The 20,122-nt window shown below is 43.4% G+C and overlaps 1 protein-coding gene across 1 annotated transcript; it reads left to right on the top strand.

Moving 5' to 3' along the window:
* Positions 1-14,807: 14,807 nt before the first annotated feature.
* On the top strand, positions 14,808-18,174 carry LOC311524101 (dual specificity protein phosphatase 13A-like; the record flags this gene model as incomplete). Its single annotated transcript, XM_084634893.1, is given in 4 exon segments — positions 14,808-14,897; positions 14,901-15,172; positions 15,509-15,726; positions 17,975-18,174. Coding segments are annotated over 4 exon segments (780 nt in total).
* Positions 18,175-20,122: the final 1,948 nt, after the last annotated feature.

The raw sequence follows: 20,122 nt of genomic DNA, 5'->3' as shown, positions 1-20,122 counted from the left end.
GCGGGTGGGAAACTCAGAAATAAATTTTTTAGTGGACTCTGGAGCAGCACAAACTGCTGTAAATCAACCCCTTCAATTGCCAGTAGCAGATTCCCTTACTATGGTGGGAGTCACAGGCAGGAACACCAAGTGCCCAGTGTATGCCCCAGCGGAATGCGGTTTAAAAAACAGGACTATATCCCACAAGCTAGTATACCTCCCTGAGTGTCCAACACCTCTGCTGGGACGGGATCTGCTTTGTCGCCTCGGTGCCACCCTGCATTTTACTGAAAATAAAATAACCCTTACCTTACCCCCTAAGAATGCATGAATCATGACCCTTGCAGTTGAGCCCTCAGCCATGCAAGCCCCAGAATGGAGCCCGTGGGAAGACCAGGTGTACCCCCTCGTGTGGGCATCAGGAATTCCAGGAAAGGCCACCCTCCAGACCTCCATTACTATTCAGTTCATACCAGGGAAAGACCCAGTGCAAGTAAAACAGTATCCAATCAAAAAAAAAGCCAAAAAAGATTTACAAAAAACTATAAATCGATTGCTAATATATGGTATTCTCTGGGAATGTCAGTCAGCCTGGAATACTCTCATTCTACCCGTACAGAAGCCTGATGGCACGTACTGGCTGGTACAGGACCTAAGGGCAGTCAATGAACGGGTTAAGACTCTGCACCCTCTTGTCCTTAACCCGTATACCTTATTGGCTTCTATTGGGGGACAGTATACCCATTTTTCAGTCCTCGATCTAAAAAATGCTTTCTTTACCATCCCAGTTGCCACCCCGTCACAGAAGATCTTCTCCTTCAAGTGGGAGGACCAAAAGAGGGTTAAAAAGCAACTTTGCTGGACAGTGTTGGCCCAGGGATTTAAAAACTCCCCCACCCTCTTTGGCCAGGCTCTGGCCAGGGACCTAGAGGAGTGGAATAATGAGAAGGCCCTCCTTCTGCAGTATGTAAATGATTTGTTAATTGCCACTGTGGGCCAAACCCCCTGCCTTAAAGCCACCGTGGGGCTCCTGAATTTTATTGGACTCCGGGAATATCGGGTAGCACGGAGTAAGGCTCAAATCGCCCTCCCAGAGGTATGGTACGTCGGGTTTCACACACGGCAAGGGGAGCGTCAGCTTTCAAGCAAAAGAAAGGAAGCTATCTGCCAAGTTCCTACCCCAAGTAATCGTAAGCGGCTCAGGGCATTTCTGGGTATGGCAGGCTTTTGCAGAATATGGATCCCAAAGTTTGGACTGTGGGCTGAACCCCTGTACAACTGTGTAAAAAAAGCAGATCATGACCCCTTCTATTGGACCCCAAAGGCTCACAGGGCATTTAAAATCCTAAAAAAAAAATTAATGGAAGCCCCGGCTCTGGGCCTGCCAGATCTCTCTAAGCCGTTTCATTGTATGTACATGAACGAAGGGGGGTGGCCCTAGGAGTGCTTACACAGCTGTTAGGAGCATGGAGACGTCCCGTGGCTTATTTTTCTAAGCAATTAAATCAGGTTGCAAAGGGTTGGCCGGTATGTTTACGGGTGGTCGCAGCTACTGCCCTAGTGCTTAAAAAAGCCGAGAAGCTAACATTGGGAGGGGTTATGCAAATCTATACTCCCCATATGGTCCGAGCCTTATTGAATGCAAAGGGAGGGCTTTGGCTCACCCAGGCTCGGATTGCTCGGTACCAGGCTAAGCTGTTAAAGAACTCTGAAGTCACCTTACAGCCTTGCCCCTCCCTTAACCCAGCCACTCTTTTGCCAAAAACAAAAAAACAAAAACATGACTGTTTAAAAAATCATAGATGCCCAGTACTCCAGCTGTCCGGATTTAAAGAGTGTATCCCTCCCAAATGCAGGTTATAAGTGGTACGCTGATGGTAGCAGTACTGTAATAAGTGGGCAAAGAAGGGCGGGTTATGCTGTTGTGACCCTCCATGACACTGTGGAAGCTGAAGGTTTGCCTGCTGGGACCTCTGCCCAGCTTGCCGAACTAATAGCCCTGACCCGTGCGCTTGAACTGTCAAAAGAAAAGCGGGTCAACATTTTTACTAATTCAAAGTATGCTTTTGGTGTGCTGCATGCTCATGCTGGCCTATAAAAGCAAAGGGGAATGCTGACAGCCCAAGGCTCCCCAGTCAAGTACGGGCCTCGAAGCCGTACAACTTCCCTCAGAAGTGGCGGTGGTACACTGTAAAGCCCATCAGAGGGAGAATCAAAATGTGGCCAAAGGTAACGCCCAGGCAAATAGAGAGGCTAAGCATGCTGCCACCCTGCCATCCCCTCAGACTGAGAACGCCCATATGCATGCCCTTATCCCATCAGTAGGGGAGCTTCCAACCCCTCAGTACTCTGGGAAGAAGAGACAGCTAACTGACAAACTCGGTCTCCGGGAAAAGGAGGGATAGCTCCATTCCCCAGAAGGGAAGGTCCTCCTACCAAAGGGCCTAATCCGGCCAGTGCTGCAGAAACTACATCAAACCACTCATGCTGGCAGGGAAGCACTTATCCAGCTAATGGAAAAATACTTTATCACTTCCGGACTCCGACCCCTGGCTGCCCAGGTACAAGCGGACTGCTTAGTCTGCCAAAAGAATAACCCCCGACCGGGACATCCTGTGCCACCAGCTGCCCTAGAACCCACTCCGGGCCCCAGACAAGTGTGGCAAATAAACTTTACTGAGTTTCCCCAGACCCAAAGGTTCAAATATCTCCTTGTCATAGTGGATCGGTTCAGCGGATGGCCAGAAGCCTTCCCATGCCGTAATTGCACTGCCAGAACAGTGGCCCTCAAGTTTGTTAAGGAGATCATTCCTCGCTTTGGACTCCCCCGTGAATGGAATCTGACAAACGTCAAAAATCATTCAAAGCATTTCACATGCCTTACAAATCCCCTGGAAACTCCATACACCCTGAAGACCGCAAGCCAGTGAGGTAGTGAAGCGTACCAATCAAACTCTTAAACGGCATCTCTCAAAAGTGTGCCAAGAAGCCTCACTGTGATGGCCTGATGCTTTGCCCCTCGTCCTGCTCCGTATCTGCTTTCTCCCTAAGGGTAGATCAGGGCTTAGTCCCTTTGAAATCATGTTTGGAAGGGCATGGCCTATGAATGGCACCCCGGTTCTGTCAGGGGAATAGAAGCTAGGTAATGTTTTTTTGTCACAGTATATGTGTTCCCTATCTGCTGTTCTTTTGTCTCTTCACAGGTATACCAAGGATTCCCAGCCTCTCCCCTTGGACTCTCCCATCCACTCCTTACAGCCCGGTGACTCCGTGCTTGTTCATACCTGGAAAGACAAGCCTCTCCAAAAAAAGTGGAAAGGACCCTATACCGTCCTGCTGATCTCCCATACAGCGGCAAAAATCGAGGGACACAAGAACTGGATCCATCACTCTCGTCTGAAGGCAGTACCCGCCCCCTCGTCAGCAGAACAGTGGACTGTCCAACCTGCTGACTCCTCATCTAGTGACAATCTCGGGCTAAAGCTACTGTTTAAACAACACAAATAATGGGCACCTTAACGCTAAAATGGGCCCACCCAGGTACTGGAGACCCTGAGTTAAAAAAACTCTAATAATAAATAATTAAGTAACATTGTTATTCTCTGTATTGGTATTTCCAAACTGTGCATATCGGGAGCATAACTCCTTTGTTTCGCTTGCGCACCATGTTGCTAATTTAACAAACCAGACTGACTGCTGGGTATGTGCTCCAACTCCACTGTCCCCCAAAACGGGAATGCCCCTTGACATGCTGCCCTTGATCCTAGCAGAATTAGCCGCCACCAAAAAGCAAAAAAGAACGGACTCGCCGTTCTAAAATAAGACCTCTTTACAGCAAGCCACCTACCAAAACCAGGAGTATTCAGTTGCAATACTCGCTAAGAAAGTGTTATGTTTTACCCGAAACCAATCTGATCACTATGCACGTCCTGTAAAAAAAAGCTCCTGTGTTATTACACAGTGGGCTAATGGGTATTAAATAAAAACCAACAGGAAAGGCCAACAATGTGGGTGTAATGGTTCTTCCCCTTTTAAAAAAACTCTTACAAATACTCTTACCACAAAAGAAGGGTTTGGAAATATAACTTGCCGTCCAGTTAATATCTCCAATGTAGCAAGCCAATGGTGGGTTTGTAATGGTCCCTATGGCAAGTGTAATTTAAACGGCAAAATTAGAAACGCCCCCACTTGTATCCAATCAGGAGAATAGGATGCCCCCTTAGGGGCATATGAACTGTTTGGAAAAGCAGCCAAAGCAGCCTTAAATATCCCAGGAATCCCCTTAAAAAAAGTCCTTACTGGGCCCTACAGGGTCACTATTTTATATGTAGCCAAAAGGCTTACAAGGTGCTTCCAGCCAACTGGACAGGTAGCTGTTATATAGCTCATGGAGTTCCTTATCTGTCAATAACTACCACACTGCCCAAAAAAAAAATTAGAAATGCCCAAAACACCTCTGTTAAGTCACAAAAAAAGACCCTGCGGCAACTAACTACAGCATTAAAAAGCAATATAAAAAATTCCCTCACAACCAAAACGCTTGTAGGATGCTCTGTACTGGAAATAGTGCCACTGTTTACCGGGCCAGCCATGGCATGCATAGGCCACTATACTGTAAGGCTGCAAATGGTACTTAAAAAATTGCCTTAAAATTAAAAAACTCGGTTAGTAATTTAAAATCAGCAATAAAAACATTAAATAAAAAGGTACAGCAGCTCAGGACGTTTTCCCTCCAAAACAGGCTGGCTTTGGACTATCTCTTGGCATCCCAAGAAGGGGTTTGTGCCCTCGTCGGGCCCCAATGTTATATATATATAAATAATAGCAGTTATAAAACCTATAAAAAGGTGGTACAGGCTAAGGCCCAGGCCCGAGCCGGAGCACAGGTTGCCTATACTGCCCCAGAGAGCGATTGGTTGCAAACCTCGTTTTCAGGCTGGGGTTTGTCGTTTTGTCTTAGTGGTTTATTTAGCCTGCTTTTGAAACTTTTCTTTCCTGTATTGCTTGTATTACTGGTGTCACGGTTCCTCCCCCACTCTGAACTCTAGGGTACAGATGTGGGGACCTGCATGAAAAAACCCTCCTAAGCTTATCTTTACCAGCTTAGGTCAAAACTTCCCCAAGGTACAAAATATTACACCCATTATCCTTGGACTGGCCGCTACCACCACCAAACTAATACTGGTTACTGGGGAAGAGCTGTTTGGACGCGTCCTTCCCCCCAAAATACTTCCCAAAACCTTGCACCCCACTTCCTGGACAAGGTTTGGTAAAAAGCCTCACCAATTTGCCTAGGTGACTACAGACCCAGACCCTTGGATCTTAAGAACAATGAACAATCCTCCCAACACTTGCACCCCCCTTTCCTGGGAAATGTTGGATAAAAAGCCTCACCAATTTGCATAGGTGACCACAGACCCAAACCCTTGGATCTGAAAACAATGAAAAAGCATTCAGTGTTTTACAAGAAGACTTTTAATAAAAAAAATAGAAGTAAATAGAAATAAAGAAATCCCCCCTGTAAAATCAGGATGGTAGATATCTTACAGGGTAATTAGATTCAAAAACATAGAGAACCCCTCTAGGCAAAACCTTAAGTTACAAAAAAGATACACAGACAGAAATAGTTATTCTATTCAGCACAATTCTTTTCTCAGCCATTTAAAGAAATCATAATCTAACACATACCTAGCTAGATTACTTACTAAAAGTTCTAAGACTCCATTCCTGTTCTGTCCCCGGCCAAGACGACTACAGACAGACACAGACCCTTTGTTTCTCTCCCTCCTCCCAGCTTTTGAAAGTATCTTGTCTCCTCATTGGTCATTTTGGTCAGGTGCCAGCGAGGTTACCTTTAGCTTCTTAACCCTTTACAGGTGAGAGGAGCTTTCCCCTGGCCAGGAGGGATTTCAAAGGGGTTTACCCTTCCCTTTATATTTATGACAACTGGTATTATCATGTGTTAGGGCCCTTTTGCAAAAGTTAATAAGTCATTCTCTTCAGGGCTATCACAAAATGCTTATGCAAAGTCCTATTATAAAAAAATAAGAAGCCCAAGTGAGAAAACTCAAAGCCAAGGTTGTTGAGTGTTCTCAAAGGAGGGAGTTGTTGGGGAAACTGGGGCACGGCCACTAGGTAACTTGAGGGGATGAAAGACCACGAGTGTTGATGAAGCCCCCTCGCACTAGGCCCAAGTGTCCTTGGCCCCCCCTCCCGCCTGGAGGCGCTCGCAGCAGCTCTGTGTACTAGGCCCAAGTGTCTTTGGCCCTCCCGCCTGGAGGCGCTCACAGCAGTTATGCTGAGGATCTGCAGCAATATGCTGCAGAGTCAGACTGCCTGAAACTAAGAAAGGCCAAACAGGGCAAATATAAAAAAACAATGCTGAATAAAGCAGCTTTTATGTATGGTTTAAAAAATAATACAGAGCACAAGGGCACTAGCTGGGAACTAAATTGGCTGGCTATATAAATACTTAAAGCAGCTTGCTATTAAATAAATATGCTATATATATATATATATATATATATAAAAAAAAGCCTGTGTAACTTCCTGCTCTGTGTGCAAAATTTAAAATTTTATTTTCCATGTACCTTTTTGCAGCTGCAAATAAACTTTTCTGCTTCTCCACCCCGTTGTAATTATTGGGTGTAGCACACCAGGTAGCAAACCAACTCCAGCTGTTGTTTAGCCTCTCGGCACTGGGTACCGGCAACACCTTTGATCTGCAAAAGGGCCTGCAAACCCCAGAGATGCAGTAGCAGTATCTTTTCTGCAGGTTGTATGAGGAAAAAGAGATCTTACAAGTCTTGAGCTAATACAATGGAAGGGCCAGGTGAGAAGCATTGGTTAGTTTCTCCCTTTCATGAAGTAGAGGAGCATCAGCAGAGCAGGCCTGTACAGAAAGTGTATATAAGTAGGGATAAGGGAGTAAAGGAAAAGGCCCTGCAGGAAAACATGAAGGGTTTTCATCCTCTTTTGCTGCTCAGATTTTCGGTTATAACTAAGATATGTTAAAGTAGGTTTTAGCATTTAATTATAACAAATAGAGACACTCCAGCTTACTTTTGACAAATCAGTTTTGATCATCCAGTTTGATATTTTTGGCTCATATACACATCATCTAAAATTTAAAAAAAAAAACATGTTGAGAATGAAAGTGCGTAAGATTTCTGACGAGCACTGAGTAGAATTTTCCTCAGTCCCACAAACCTGCACCTGAATAATCCTATTAAACTCTGTCATACATGCATAGAAAGGCAGAATTCTTTTCCCATTGAAAACAAAAAGAAATATCAATAAATTGGTCAGTAAATGCAACACCCCTCCCCCAAGGACATGCTTTCTGGATAAATTTGCTGAAAAGACCTGCTGTCTCATCTAACACTAATGTCCATTTTCATATCATGGAACTATTACAAAATATTTCTTTATCTTTGAAGTGTGCCATTTTAGTTTCATTACTTTTCGTGGTACATTCTTGGCAGGTAGCCAAGAGCTCTCAGTCGGATGTTTATTTTAAATGGTTCGAAGAGCAGGGGTGTACAGCTCAGGTAACCTGTGAGACCCTAATGAAGTACCAGAACTTTAGGAGCCTCCAAAGTTATACATAATCTGAGAAAGGGGACACCAAGGCAGAATTACATAACGGGACGAATTTTTTGAAGCAGGTGGTGTTCAAGAAAGAAATTACTTTTGCCCATCAGTCTTTTTGTTAACATACAGTGCCTTTGTAACATCATAATGTGCTCTGAGGAACTTGCACAGCTTAACTTTATTGGTTATATAGCCATCACCACGCTTATACATTCTAGTTTCAGTAGTAATAAACTTTGGTTCTAATGTAAATCCATTGAAGTTAATGGAATGCCACCAGCAGACAAATTAGCCTGTATCCTTGCAGCCTTTGTTTTCGGAGACCTCTCATTTATAACAGTGAACCTGATTCTTCAATCCTTACATGTGCACAAATCTCAGTGAAATCAAAGGGAGTTTGGTATTCTGACCCATTTATTGTTCCATGCATAACTTACAACACTGGGTAAGTGTGATGCTCTGTACCTCAGGGGAACACCCTACACCCCCATTTTCATCCTTATAATATGATTGTGTGGTATCCAATGCAAAGTTTGTCACGTTGGGTTAGTTTGGGACTACGATGAGGTAATGCTCACCTGACTCTGAAGGGAGGGGGGGCAAAGCCAAGAGGGAAGAAAGGACATGATAAAAGGGAAAGACATTTGCCATGCTCTCTCTCTCTTTCACCACCATCTACAGACAACACCACCAAGCGACTGAAGCGCTGATCAAAGGGGAGAGCCTGGCTGAAGAGCAACCAGCCAGCCTGTGGTGAGAAGCATCTAAGTTTGTAAGGGCACTGAAACTGTTAAGATCAGCTTAGAATGCATCTTGCTTTTATTTCATTTGACCAAATCTGACTTCGTGTGCTTTGACCTATAATCACTTAAAAATCTATCTTTTGTAGTTAATAAATGTGTTTGCTTATTCTACCTGAAGTAGTGTGTTTGGTTTGAAGCATGTCAGAGACTCCCATTGGGATAGCAAGCCTGGTACATATCAATTTCTTTGTTAAATTGACAAACCCATATAAGCTTGCAGCATCCAGCGGGCATAACTGGAAACTGCAAGACAGCGGTTCCTAAGGTTGTGTCTGGGACCTGAGATATTGGCTAGTGTCAATCCAAGCAGCAGCTGGCCAAAAGTGCTCACCCATGTATCTGGGAGCAGCTTACATGCTAGAGGCTGTGCATGAACAGTCCAGGAGTGGGGGTTCTCACAGCAGAGCAGGCTAAGGCTGGCTCCCAGAGTCGAGGATGGAGTTACCTATCAGATCACGAGTCCAAATAATACCAGGGGAACGTCACAGTAAGACCCCAATTTATTGGGCATAGAGACTTCCATAGCTGTTGAACCCACTTAAACCAGGTCTGAATTAGACCAAGTCTGCATTTGGCCCACTGGGTCTTGTGGCCTTAAAAGAAAAAGTTGTTGCACTGTATGACCAAAGTACAATTTTTACCTTTTTTCCCCCTCTCAGCCAATTGATTGTAATAATAATGTTTCCCCCTGTGTGGTAAACCCTGGGACTTTAATTTGCCACAGTCTCCCCCAAACAGTTGAGCAGGTGGTGGCCTACAGGCAAGCCAGCAAAGCCAGATATTGTCTTGTAGAAAACTCTTAAGCTAAGCGTGCCTCAAAACCTTTTCTGGAGCAACCAGCTCTAGAGCTGAGAGGTTACTTCAGCCTCCAAGTCTGTTCAGACCGGTGACTTCCCCCGAGAATGCTAACAAGAGTGCCTATTAGTTCTAAATGTGATGGTCATTTTTATGACATGGACACTGGAGGAAGACCACCAAACTCACAGTCCAAAACTGGCCTGTATGCAAACCAGCAACCTAGAACTGAAAGGCTCCATATCCCATTCCAAGGCCTCTGACTTCAAACCCCATTCATCACTCTCCTAGTGTGCGTGGACACTGGCAAGCATAGATCCTTGGCCTCTCTGGTAACACTGCCAACCCATTGAAGAGGCCCATTGGTTCCAGTTGTAACAGTGATTTTTTTGGAAACTGTACTGAAACTACTAATTCACATAAGGCCACTGAACAGCCTTCAGCTACTAATTTCAGTCATCTCGACCACCTTTCAGTTCGTGACATAGGTACCAAAAAATTCCATCTCCCACAGCCAATCCCTTGAGCCTTCCAGTTCCCTACAGATTTTAAGTACTTCCTGACTATTTTCCAGTTGAAGTTGATATTTCTTGTGGTTTCCAGGGGTACTTAGGACTTAATTCTATTCACTGTTCTCTCCCCGCACTTTTGTATGATAGCAAGGGATTGTTCATACATACGTTCCCGGTACTATGTAGTATTGTCTAACACTATATGTTTTCATGTCTATTTTTTTAACAGCTTGTTGGCAAAAGCCTGTAAGGATGGTCCTGTGAAAGACTTTGCCATTTTCACTCATTTGAATGTTTGAGGTTTCCACAGGACCCAAAGGGTATAGTGTAATCAATGAAGGGAAACTATTTTTTGCAGGACTCACTTTGTTACCGTATTAGTTGTGTGCTCATAACATTGTACCGGCAACAGTGCTTAAATGGCTGGAAAAACATAGGGGGCTCCTGAATATCAAGTGGCTTGCTTTAATGTAAACAGTAGTGAGAAGTAAGGGGGCCAAAAGACAGAAGTGAGATAGCCCCTAAATGCAGCAAGAGGGCCCACCTCCCAAACTTCCATATAATTTAAGAACATACCTGTGAGGATGGGGCTGAAGGTTCTGTGATGAAATTTAGAGAACAAGAACAACCTCAACAAGAAGCAAACAAACAACAAAACAGCTAAGCCACGCATGTGCCTCCTAGATTCTGATTCAGCTGTGCACTGTTCTGGTCCAGTTCCTAGCATAATAAGTTAGAGCAGGCTGTAGGTGATTCCAAATTCTGTTGGCTGCCAGTGACCCTGTATCCCAGTAGGCATATTCAGCATCTGGGGCAGTCAAAAAAACCCCACATGCTCCTGTCCTTAGGGCAAGCCTATTAATCAAACAGAAGATTAAAAGGCTCAAAAAAATACAAAACACTAAGGCATAGATCCTTTTCCACTTTCTATCAGCGATGAAGGGAAGAGAATACATACTATGGAGAGTATCCAAAGACCCTCCCAGGTCTTTTCCTGTCCCTGGGTCTTTCTCTACTATGGGTAAACTGTCTCTAGTTATAGCTGGCATCTCTTGCAACCTGGAGTCACATGACCCCTGTCGTGTGTTCCCTGAACTTAGACCCCTTAATTTAAAGAGTCAAATCTTGGAACAGATGCAGCGATGTGTGCATGTGGCCCAGGACCAGCACCTGATTACAGGCCCCAAGGTGCTGTTACAGCAGCTCTGGATTTTCAGGGGGCAGAACTGTGGCCATGCACCTTATACCAGCCATAGGGGTTAGGGGTAACAGAGAAACATCTATGCTGGCCCTGCAGCTGGTTATGCTGGCTTTAGGGCTGTTCTGCACTGCTGGCCTGGCACAAACCACTGGGGAGAACCTAGGCCATTGGGTTTTATTGTGAATTTTCACTGGTAATGGTGGTGTTATTCTCCCTTGTTTCATTGTTTAACAGCTATTTTCATGAACTGCCAAATTACTGTGTAGAAAAGTGATAAATATCACAATTCAATACTTTTTTTCCTAAATGTAACTGTAATTTAGTCATTAAATTTCAAAATTAGAGACTGCCTCTTCCTGCTTAAATCTGGTGTATTTTTAAAAGCTTGAGCTAAACATTCCGTGCTTTATTTAACAGGAGTTTCCAATAAACCTCATTCAGTCACTTCATGTTATGTCACTTCATGCCACATGAAGTGACTTGATGGATATAACTGAGTTTGACATGTTGTGGCAATGTAGGTGTGTCAGCCTAAGAATTTAAACCAAATGCTATACTACAGCTGTTTAAAACAATTACTAGTTTTAATTATGGGGTAGAGCTTTACATTAAAAACAAAATCGCTGATATGCAGTGTTATATTAGGCCAATGTTAAGGTTCAGGGTTTTAAATTAGGAAATTCAGAGTTAAGATTCCCATAGGAATCTTAACTCTCCCTGCTTATATTTTACAATAGGGTAACAATATACATGCAGTGATACCAAATGGGACATGTAAATTTAAAGGGTATTTTTAATACTTTCATAGAATAAGTAATACTATTAAAAGTCAGTACAATCATTTGAAATGAGTATGTCTCAAAAAACAAAACAAACAAACAAAAAAACAGAATAAGAACATAGACAACAATACAGGCCCCAGGTGAATAAAGAACAAATTAAGGATTCTCCTGGCTTGTGAAGATTCTGTTCCAGCAAAGAAACTAAACCTGGTAACTATGCATCCAAAACTAGCAGGACTAACTAACTGAAGATGAATCTGCTTGCCCCCCCCCTTTTTTTTTGGCGGGGAGGGGGGTCGTAGTGTTGTAGTCCTACATGAAAACTGTAAGCAACAATCTGGTGCACAAGAATACATTTGCTCCATACATTCCATTTTATTTTGTTGATCTTTCATCAAAGTACTGACCAGTTTTAGTTTTTTAAATCTCCGTAGTTAACGGAAAAGCAGAACACTGCTATTGCTACCATCCAGCTACTGCCTCTTTCTGACTCCCATAAACAGAAGCTACGGGCTGGAAGAAAAGGGGCTGGATGGGTAAGAGCTAATGGGATTAGTAATGAGAATATGGTGGCTGTTTGTCATGGCAAAAAATGGTAGGTCATTTTTCACAGCAGATGTACTGGACTGAAATCTTTGGAAAATAGTGTAAATAGGGGGGGAAAACCAAGTTGAATATTTGGTGATAAGTGGCTATTCTGAGGATTCAGGAGTTTCAGTGTCACCCCCTGTTTTATCACAATATTTGGTTTAGATTACTGCCCATAGTATCACCTACACTGTAATCACAAGAGAACAATTCATTGAATTAAATGGATGTGATTTATTAGCTGTTCCCAAATGAGTCGTGCCTCTGTTCCAACTGAAAATGAAGCTGTTTTCAGATTTTAAAAAAAGGCTGCCCTTAAACTTTTGCCTACTCTACTATTAGTGTAAGTTTCCACTGTTCTAGCTCTATTTGTTTCATCACATTGGAAGAAGTTTAGAGTTGCCATCCATCTCAAATTTTAAGGGACTGTCCCAAATTCCTGAGCAACGTCGCTTATTCAGAACTGATCTAGGATCCCAAAATGTTCCGAAAACATGGGAAACTACTCTCTCTCTTTATTGGGGCACCATTTCAGAATGGTAGTGTTTTACACCTACTCCCCCAAGATTTAAAAGGAGTATACGGGGGGAAAGGCAGCTTAGAATCAAGCCCATGATACCTGCTCCAAGAGCTTAAAGTCTGAAAATAGTCCCGAACAAATTTTTAAAACAAACTCAGTTTAATGCTTTGTAGCATTATTTCAACATGTTCTTACTTCTTGAGAATTGGCAGCACTAGCTGGATTATGCCTCCTAGGAGCACTATTTGAAGGAACTCCTTTAGACTGTAAATGCTCCTACCCCTTTAAGAGAGTTCCAAGGAAAGCTGTTGGCAGGGGAAGCTCCACCAAAGCCATGTTTACAGACAATGGTAGGGGGAGAGGAGATAGTGTGGAGCTGCAAAGTTTCTGTGCAGACGGCCCTGCCCTAGAGTGGATCCCATGGGTCTGTGGGGCTTGGAGATCAAACCTCACCATCATTTAGCTTAGGTTCACAGTTTTCCACCCACAGGTTTTTCCACTGGAAGGAGCAGTGTGGCCTTCGGTTCTTACTCAAGCAAAGTTGTCATGGAAATCAATGAAAGTTCTGTAGCTGAATAAGGAGTTCAGGCTTTGTGCCATTACGTTTAGACAAAATTCTGTTCGAGAGACACATTGACTTTTGCAAGGCCACATGCAAAGGTCTGCACATGTTTATGTGCAGTCACTGCCCCTGATTCAGAGGAGATTGTAAGATTAAATTCTAGTTCAATGGGAGTTATCACCATACATCCTGATGAGAATATAACCTAGGAATGGTAAATTTCACCTATGCAACTTTGTATCCCAGTTTATCCCTGGTCCTCTCTTCAACAAAAATGCTGGTCATATAATCCTATGGCAGATAGGATTTACTGATAAACTATACTTATAACTAAAAGAATATGAAACATGACACATTTAGACTCAGATTTTTTCCCCAAAGATGGAAAGTCAGTAGTTCATTCAGTGAGCCACTCCAAAGCACGAGAGCATGGGTACTATCTAGTGACGTCATAATCCACACAACAGTCATCCTTATGCTTACCATGTCATTGGAACCTCTTGAGCTGTGGGTATGGCTTTTTAGCAGTTACGCTTGTAATAGCCTCTGTGTATCTTGGGGAAAATTATTAGTGTGACTGTCTGGAAGGTTTGTTCTTCACCAGGCTTTTTAACCACTTAATATAGGACTACATGTCTTTAATGGCAGCTGCTATGTTTGCGATTTCATAGTGCATAATGGCAGGTCTGTCTTGGGAGATGGGAATATTGCAGGCAGGGAGCTAGCGTGTGCCCACAAGTTTGAAGTCCCCGGCTCAAGACCATGACATCGCTACCTCTGTGGAAGGGGCAGGACAATTTTGGTTGTATCTGGGATGCATTTTTCAACTAAATAATTTTAGTTGAAAAAATTAAACAAGATGAGCACTGTTCAAGGTTGGTCTTTTTAATGTTAATATTTAAGTGGCTAATTCTTGGGTGTTCGAGTGCCTGGGTCCTGGTAAACTTACTAGGATTGGGGGGGTTGTGGGGGAGAGGGTTTGTGGCTGCTGAGAGCATAGCAGGTTAAGAATCATGCTAACAGTGATCTTCCAGACTCACCTGACCTCGACCTCTGATCTGCCACCCCAATACAACCCATTTACCCCTGCTGTCAATGCCTGACAAGGAAGTCTTTTAGGCTGACAACCCAGCAGGGGAAGGTGGGTTGTATCAGAAGTTGAACTCTGGTATGGAAAAAAATGTCACTGTGTCCAGAGAGGGGCTGAACAAGAAGCTAGGGATGGTGGGGAGAATGAGACCAGCAGCCCACTGGGAGGAAGGGGTTTCTGGCACCTGACAGGGGCCTCATTCTGTTGTGAGAGAGGAGAACAAGACAGCCGGGAGGGAAGTGGTGCTCCAGATGGGGAGATCAGACAAATCACCAAAGACAAATATACTCTTCTTTAGCTCACTGTGGCTTAAAATATGTTCCCTACTTTAAATGATAATTGCACTGATTAGCCTTTGCTTTTTTGTGCTGTTGATCATTTAATGGCTGTCTCAGACGATAGGGCTACTGCGTTTCTTTTACAGTATGTTAAACGGGATATTACCATGCTGCTGATCAGCACCTGTTGCCACTAGTCTCCACGAATGAAAAATGACAGCTGGGAATGTTGGCAAAATTCAAGTAAACAAGGCAGCATTGGTTCAATTTCTCAGATTTCCGAGAGCAAAGTTTCTGTCTTAATGACAATGGCTGAAGGGGATGTGTTGCTCGCAAAGGACCCTATAGGTTCTGAGACATGTACAGCTGAAGTCCCTACAATTAAAGACATAGAGCAGCTTTTGAATACTGGGCAATCTTCTTGTAACCACACTGATGAAGTATGGCCTAACCTCTTCTTAGGAGACCTGTAAGTATAACTTTATGGACTGGTTTGGTAGAATTTAAGAACACTACAGTACTTTTTACCTCTTTCAGACTGCTACAATTCTGGTGCTCCTGTTTATTGTGAGCATGGCTTATGAATATTGCACTGAGGCAGTTCTTGGTTGTGTTATTTGATGAAGGTTTGAACAGTGCAGTCCTTGAAATGTATTCTGGATAAAATTATGATTGGGTAGTAGTTTGTTGTGTAGTCAGGAGTAACAATGCCTTAATTTCTGCCCTAGAAAATGCAACCACAAAAGATTTCCGGCTTTGTAAATATCTCTGCAAATTTACTTGTTTATGTTTGTCTTTTCCTTAGAGTTACAGCTCACAACAGATTTGGTTTATGGAAGATGGGCATTACCCATGTTTTAAATGCTGCCCATGGCACAATGTTATGCCAAGGAGGCCAAGACTTTTATGGCACTACCATTGATTACTATGGCGTACCAGCCTATGACCTTCCAGACTTCGACATAAGCCAATACTTTTTCTCTGCAGCAGAGTTTATACATAAAGCCTTGAACACACCAGGAGGTATGAAATCATTGCCATTCAGTTTGCTTTTAGATTACATGCTATTCTGCCCGGTTGGTCCCACAAGTTTGGTCAACTCAACCACATGTGGAGGGTGATATCCACTAACTCATGGTCACCTGCTCACTCTCTGGAGCACTCACTACCCACTCTTTGGAGCGTGAGTGCAACCTGTGCTTAGCACCTCTTCCTTCCCAGCCCCAGTATCTCAAAAGAATCAAGGGAGGATGCAGAGAAGTGGAGGGGAGAAAAAAAGACCAAACTTACAATAGGAAGAGCAAGGAGAGATTGGGATAGAAAAGAAAGGAGAGAAAAAATCAAGGTGAAAATAGCTGGGAAGAAAAGATGAATCTAGAAGAGGAAAAATGAATATTTAAAATGTATATGAATTACTGACACCATGAATCCTGATGAGAGCAAAGAAGCAATGCTACAGGATATAGAAAGAACATATGAGGGTAGGACAAGAAAGAGGAAAAGAGGGGGAAAGTATAAGGATGCATAGCTAAACGACATTTAAAAAGGTAGCCCTGTTTTAAATCTATTATTCTGTAATGTGATTTCATAGAATCCTAGGACAGGAAGGACCTTGAGAGGTCATCTAGTTCAGTCCCCTGCACTCATGGCAGGACTAAATATTGTCTGGACCATCCCTGACTGGTGTTTTGGCCTGATGTATTCATTTTCTGTATGAAAAGCTCATAGACATGGTCCAAGAGGGATAAGAACAGCCATAGTGGGTCAGACTAATGGTCCATCTATCCCAGTATCCTGGCTTCAGACAGTGGCAAATGCCAGGTTCTTCAGAGGGAATGAACAGAACAGGCAATCATAGAGCGAGCTATTCCCTGTTGTCCACTCCCAGCTTGTGGCAGTCAGAGGCTAGGGACACCCAGACCATGGGGTTGCATCCCTGACTATCTTGGCTAATAACCATTGATGGATTTATCCTCTATGAACTTATCTAGTTCTTTTTTTAATCTGGTTATAGTTTTGGCCTTCACAACATCCCCTGACAATAAGTTCCACAGGTTGATTGTGCATTGTGTGCCGCCCCTGTGTTTTGCTTATTTATTTTTACTAGTCATGCTTGCATTCAGCCTTAGCTGGTCTGTTGTCTCAGTGTGCTGTTATATATTGTAAAAATGCATTTTTAAATCAACACAAATGTGTAAAAAGACAGACAGCCTTATCCGATAGCCCTTACTCCTGTGAGAACTCTCATTCGTTGCTAAGACAGTCTCCAGCATGACTAAGGGCTGCAGGATTGGGCCATGAAGGATAACACTCCACACTACAGAAACTTTCAATGCATTGTACAAAATCTAGTGAATAACCTCTTTGTACAGTGCCTAGAATAAATGGGCTGGGTCCCTAGGCACTACCGCAACAGAATAACAATTAACAACGGCCCACAAAGGGAAGATCCTCAGCTGGTGGCAATAAACCTCTTATTTATCTTATAGTTTAATTTGTGTTTTCTCCACCCATCCAGGCCCAATCCTACTACCCTTATTTATAGGGGTAGCCACCATTGATTTCAATTAAGCATAGCCTACATTCTTTGTTCCTAGATGTATATATTTACATTTAGCCATAATAAAATGCATGCTGTTTGCTTAAGTCCCAATTTACCAAGCGATCAAGATCGCTCTAAATCAGTGACCTGTCCTCTTCATTATTTACTATTCCAATTTTTGTGTAATCTGCAAACTTTATCAGTGATGATTTTATGTTTTCTTCCAGGTCATGGATAAAAAATGTTAAATAGCAATATGGCAAACAACAGATGCCTGTGGGACCCCACTGAAAACACACCCACACAGTGACAATTCCCCACTTACAATTACATTTTGAGAGCTAGCAGAAGCCAGTTTTAATCCATTTAATGGGTGCCAGGTTAATTTTATATCATTCTTGGGTTTTTTTAAATCAAAATGCCATGTGATACCAAGTCAAACACCTTGCAGAAATCTAAGTATATTACATCAACACTATTACCTTTATCAACCAAACTTGTAATCTTATCAAAAAGAGATATCAAGTATGAATAAGTATTACTTTTGTGAGCAGGACTCCAGATTATTAGCAGTTCATATGATGTATATACCAGGGTTAAAAATCAAACTTGTTAACCTAACTACTCTGTTCAGAGCCTCGGGGATTTTTTCTCCCCTTTAATTTAAACTTAATCTCACATATTGCTGATCTTCCATGGCCATAACTTGCTTTCATTTTCTCTTACCAGCTAAAATTTTGGTGCACTGTGCGGTTGGAATAAGCAGGTCAGCTTCTTTGGTGTTGGCATACCTCATGATAAATCATCACCTCCCGTTAGTCAAAGCCATCAAAGCAGTGAAGGAACATCGATGGATTTCACCCAATCGAGGGTTTCTGAAACAGCTGCGAAATTTGGACATTCAGCTACGACAAACAAGAGGCTGTTGATCAGTGAATAGATCCAAAATATCTTTAAGTCACTTTTTAAATGTCTAGGAATGTTCTCATGAAGATTTGGTCTTCAGAATCATTGCACTTATTAAATGTATCTACTATCAATACACATTGACAACAAATAAAACTACATACCAGAAACCAAACTAATAGTAATAAATAATAATTTAAGTGATTTTTTGGGGATACCTCAGGCCCTCTAAGAAGAGCCCAGCTCTTTCTATCTTATGCCTCATCTACACTAGGAGCACAACTGAGTCATCATATATCTGTCCCCAGTGTAGTTACAATATGGTTCCATTGTGTAGTCTAGATGGGCTGGGCTGTCCTTGAGCTGTGCTAATGCCTTGGACATGCCCAAGGATTTTATTTCCTTGTGCAATATAGTTGTGATCCCATCTACATTAAAAACTGGGAGTGTGTTGTAACCTGGTCCCTTGACTTGGCTACAACTGCAGTGTATATGGGTCCATGGCTACAGTTGTCTCATTGTGCTTCCCAGTTTCAGTGACAATGGAAGCTTCTCAGAAGTCCACCCAATACATGCATGTAAATTTCAGTAACATTCAGCATTCACTATTGCTCTTGCAAGATACTTGATTGCCTCAAGTGAACTATCAGCAGAACAAACAGCATCAGTGAGAGCTTTCCCCACACTGTCTCACCAACTTCCTGAAATTGTCCTAAGACTACCATCTCATGCAGGCAACTAAATAGCTGTCCGAGTGATGACTTGGGCATAGCCAGCTTGGTGGCTCTTCCAGCAAACCCTTGTGTATACAGTTTGAGGAGAATAGCATGCAGGAAATTACATCTTTCAATAGGTGTTATATCTTCAGAATGCTTTGCAAGCATTAACTCATTAATCCTCACGCCCATTTTAAAGATGGGAAAACTGAGGTAGTGAGTGTGATGGGGTGCTCACTCTGAAGGGATTAGGGTTAATGGAGGTAGTGAGTGTGATGGGGTGTTCACTCTGAAGGGGCTAATGGGGGTTAATGGAGACCAGAAGGGCCAATTAACCTATTAGGCTGAAGGCTGAGAGGAAAGTCCTAATTAGGGGAAGCTCCCCTGTGTGGGAAAAGGCGAGGCTTCTATAAAGCCAGGGAGTGGATAGCAGGAAGGAGGTTGCAGAGAGATAGTCTACAGTCATTCCCTGAGAGAAGAGAGGTGTGTTTGGGAGCTATAGAGACAAGTAGCCCACGGTTACTCCCTGGGAGGAGAGAGTAGAAAGGCCAGCAAACCCCAGAGAGAGAGGAGTGCTGGGGTAGGAAGTAGCCCAGGGAGTAAGCAGCAAGGTTGAGGACTTGTACAGACCTTGGCAGCATGTTGTAGGGTCCCTGGGCTGGAACCCAGACTAGAGGGCAGGCCCAAGCTCCGCAATCTGCCACTGGGGAAGTGGCACTGGTGGGGCAGTGAACTGGAAGACTGCCTGGGTCACTGTGGGAGTGACTGACTTTGAAGGACTGCACCCTGAAAAGGGGGCTCATTGAATGACCTGGCCAGAAGGCCAAGTCATGAAGAGGACGGTGTGGTTCCTGGAGCAAGAGAGGTGCTGCGGACCAGAGAGAGAGACAGAGTGATGATATGCAACCATAGGAAGGGGCATAGACCTTGCGAGCTAATCGACAGGGTGGCCAGGCAGAGGCGCCAGCCTAGCAATGAGTGGAGCATCCCATAAGTTTAAGCTACTTGCCCAATTTAACCAGAACTCAGAAGTTTCCAACTCCCCCTCCTGTGTTAATACCATTAATCCACACACCTCTAGAAGCACTGATGATGACTATACTTGATGTTAGCATTTCCCTTTTCCCTTCCTCCCCACCCCTTCCCAGGCCCTTCTTAGCTGCTGCTCCCCTCCACCAACAAAAACAGACCACAGCCCAGTCAGGCATGCACGAGAACCTCTCCCCCCTTGCTAGAACACATTCCCCACAATTTG

The sequence above is a fragment of the Lepidochelys olivacea genome (assembly GCF_965140295.1).
Source record: "Lepidochelys olivacea isolate rLepOli2 genome assembly, chromosome: 7".
NCBI lineage: Eukaryota > Metazoa > Chordata > Testudines > Cheloniidae > Lepidochelys > Lepidochelys olivacea.
Note: the sequence above shows the minus strand (reverse complement) of the source record. Positions and strands in the feature narration are given on the sequence as shown.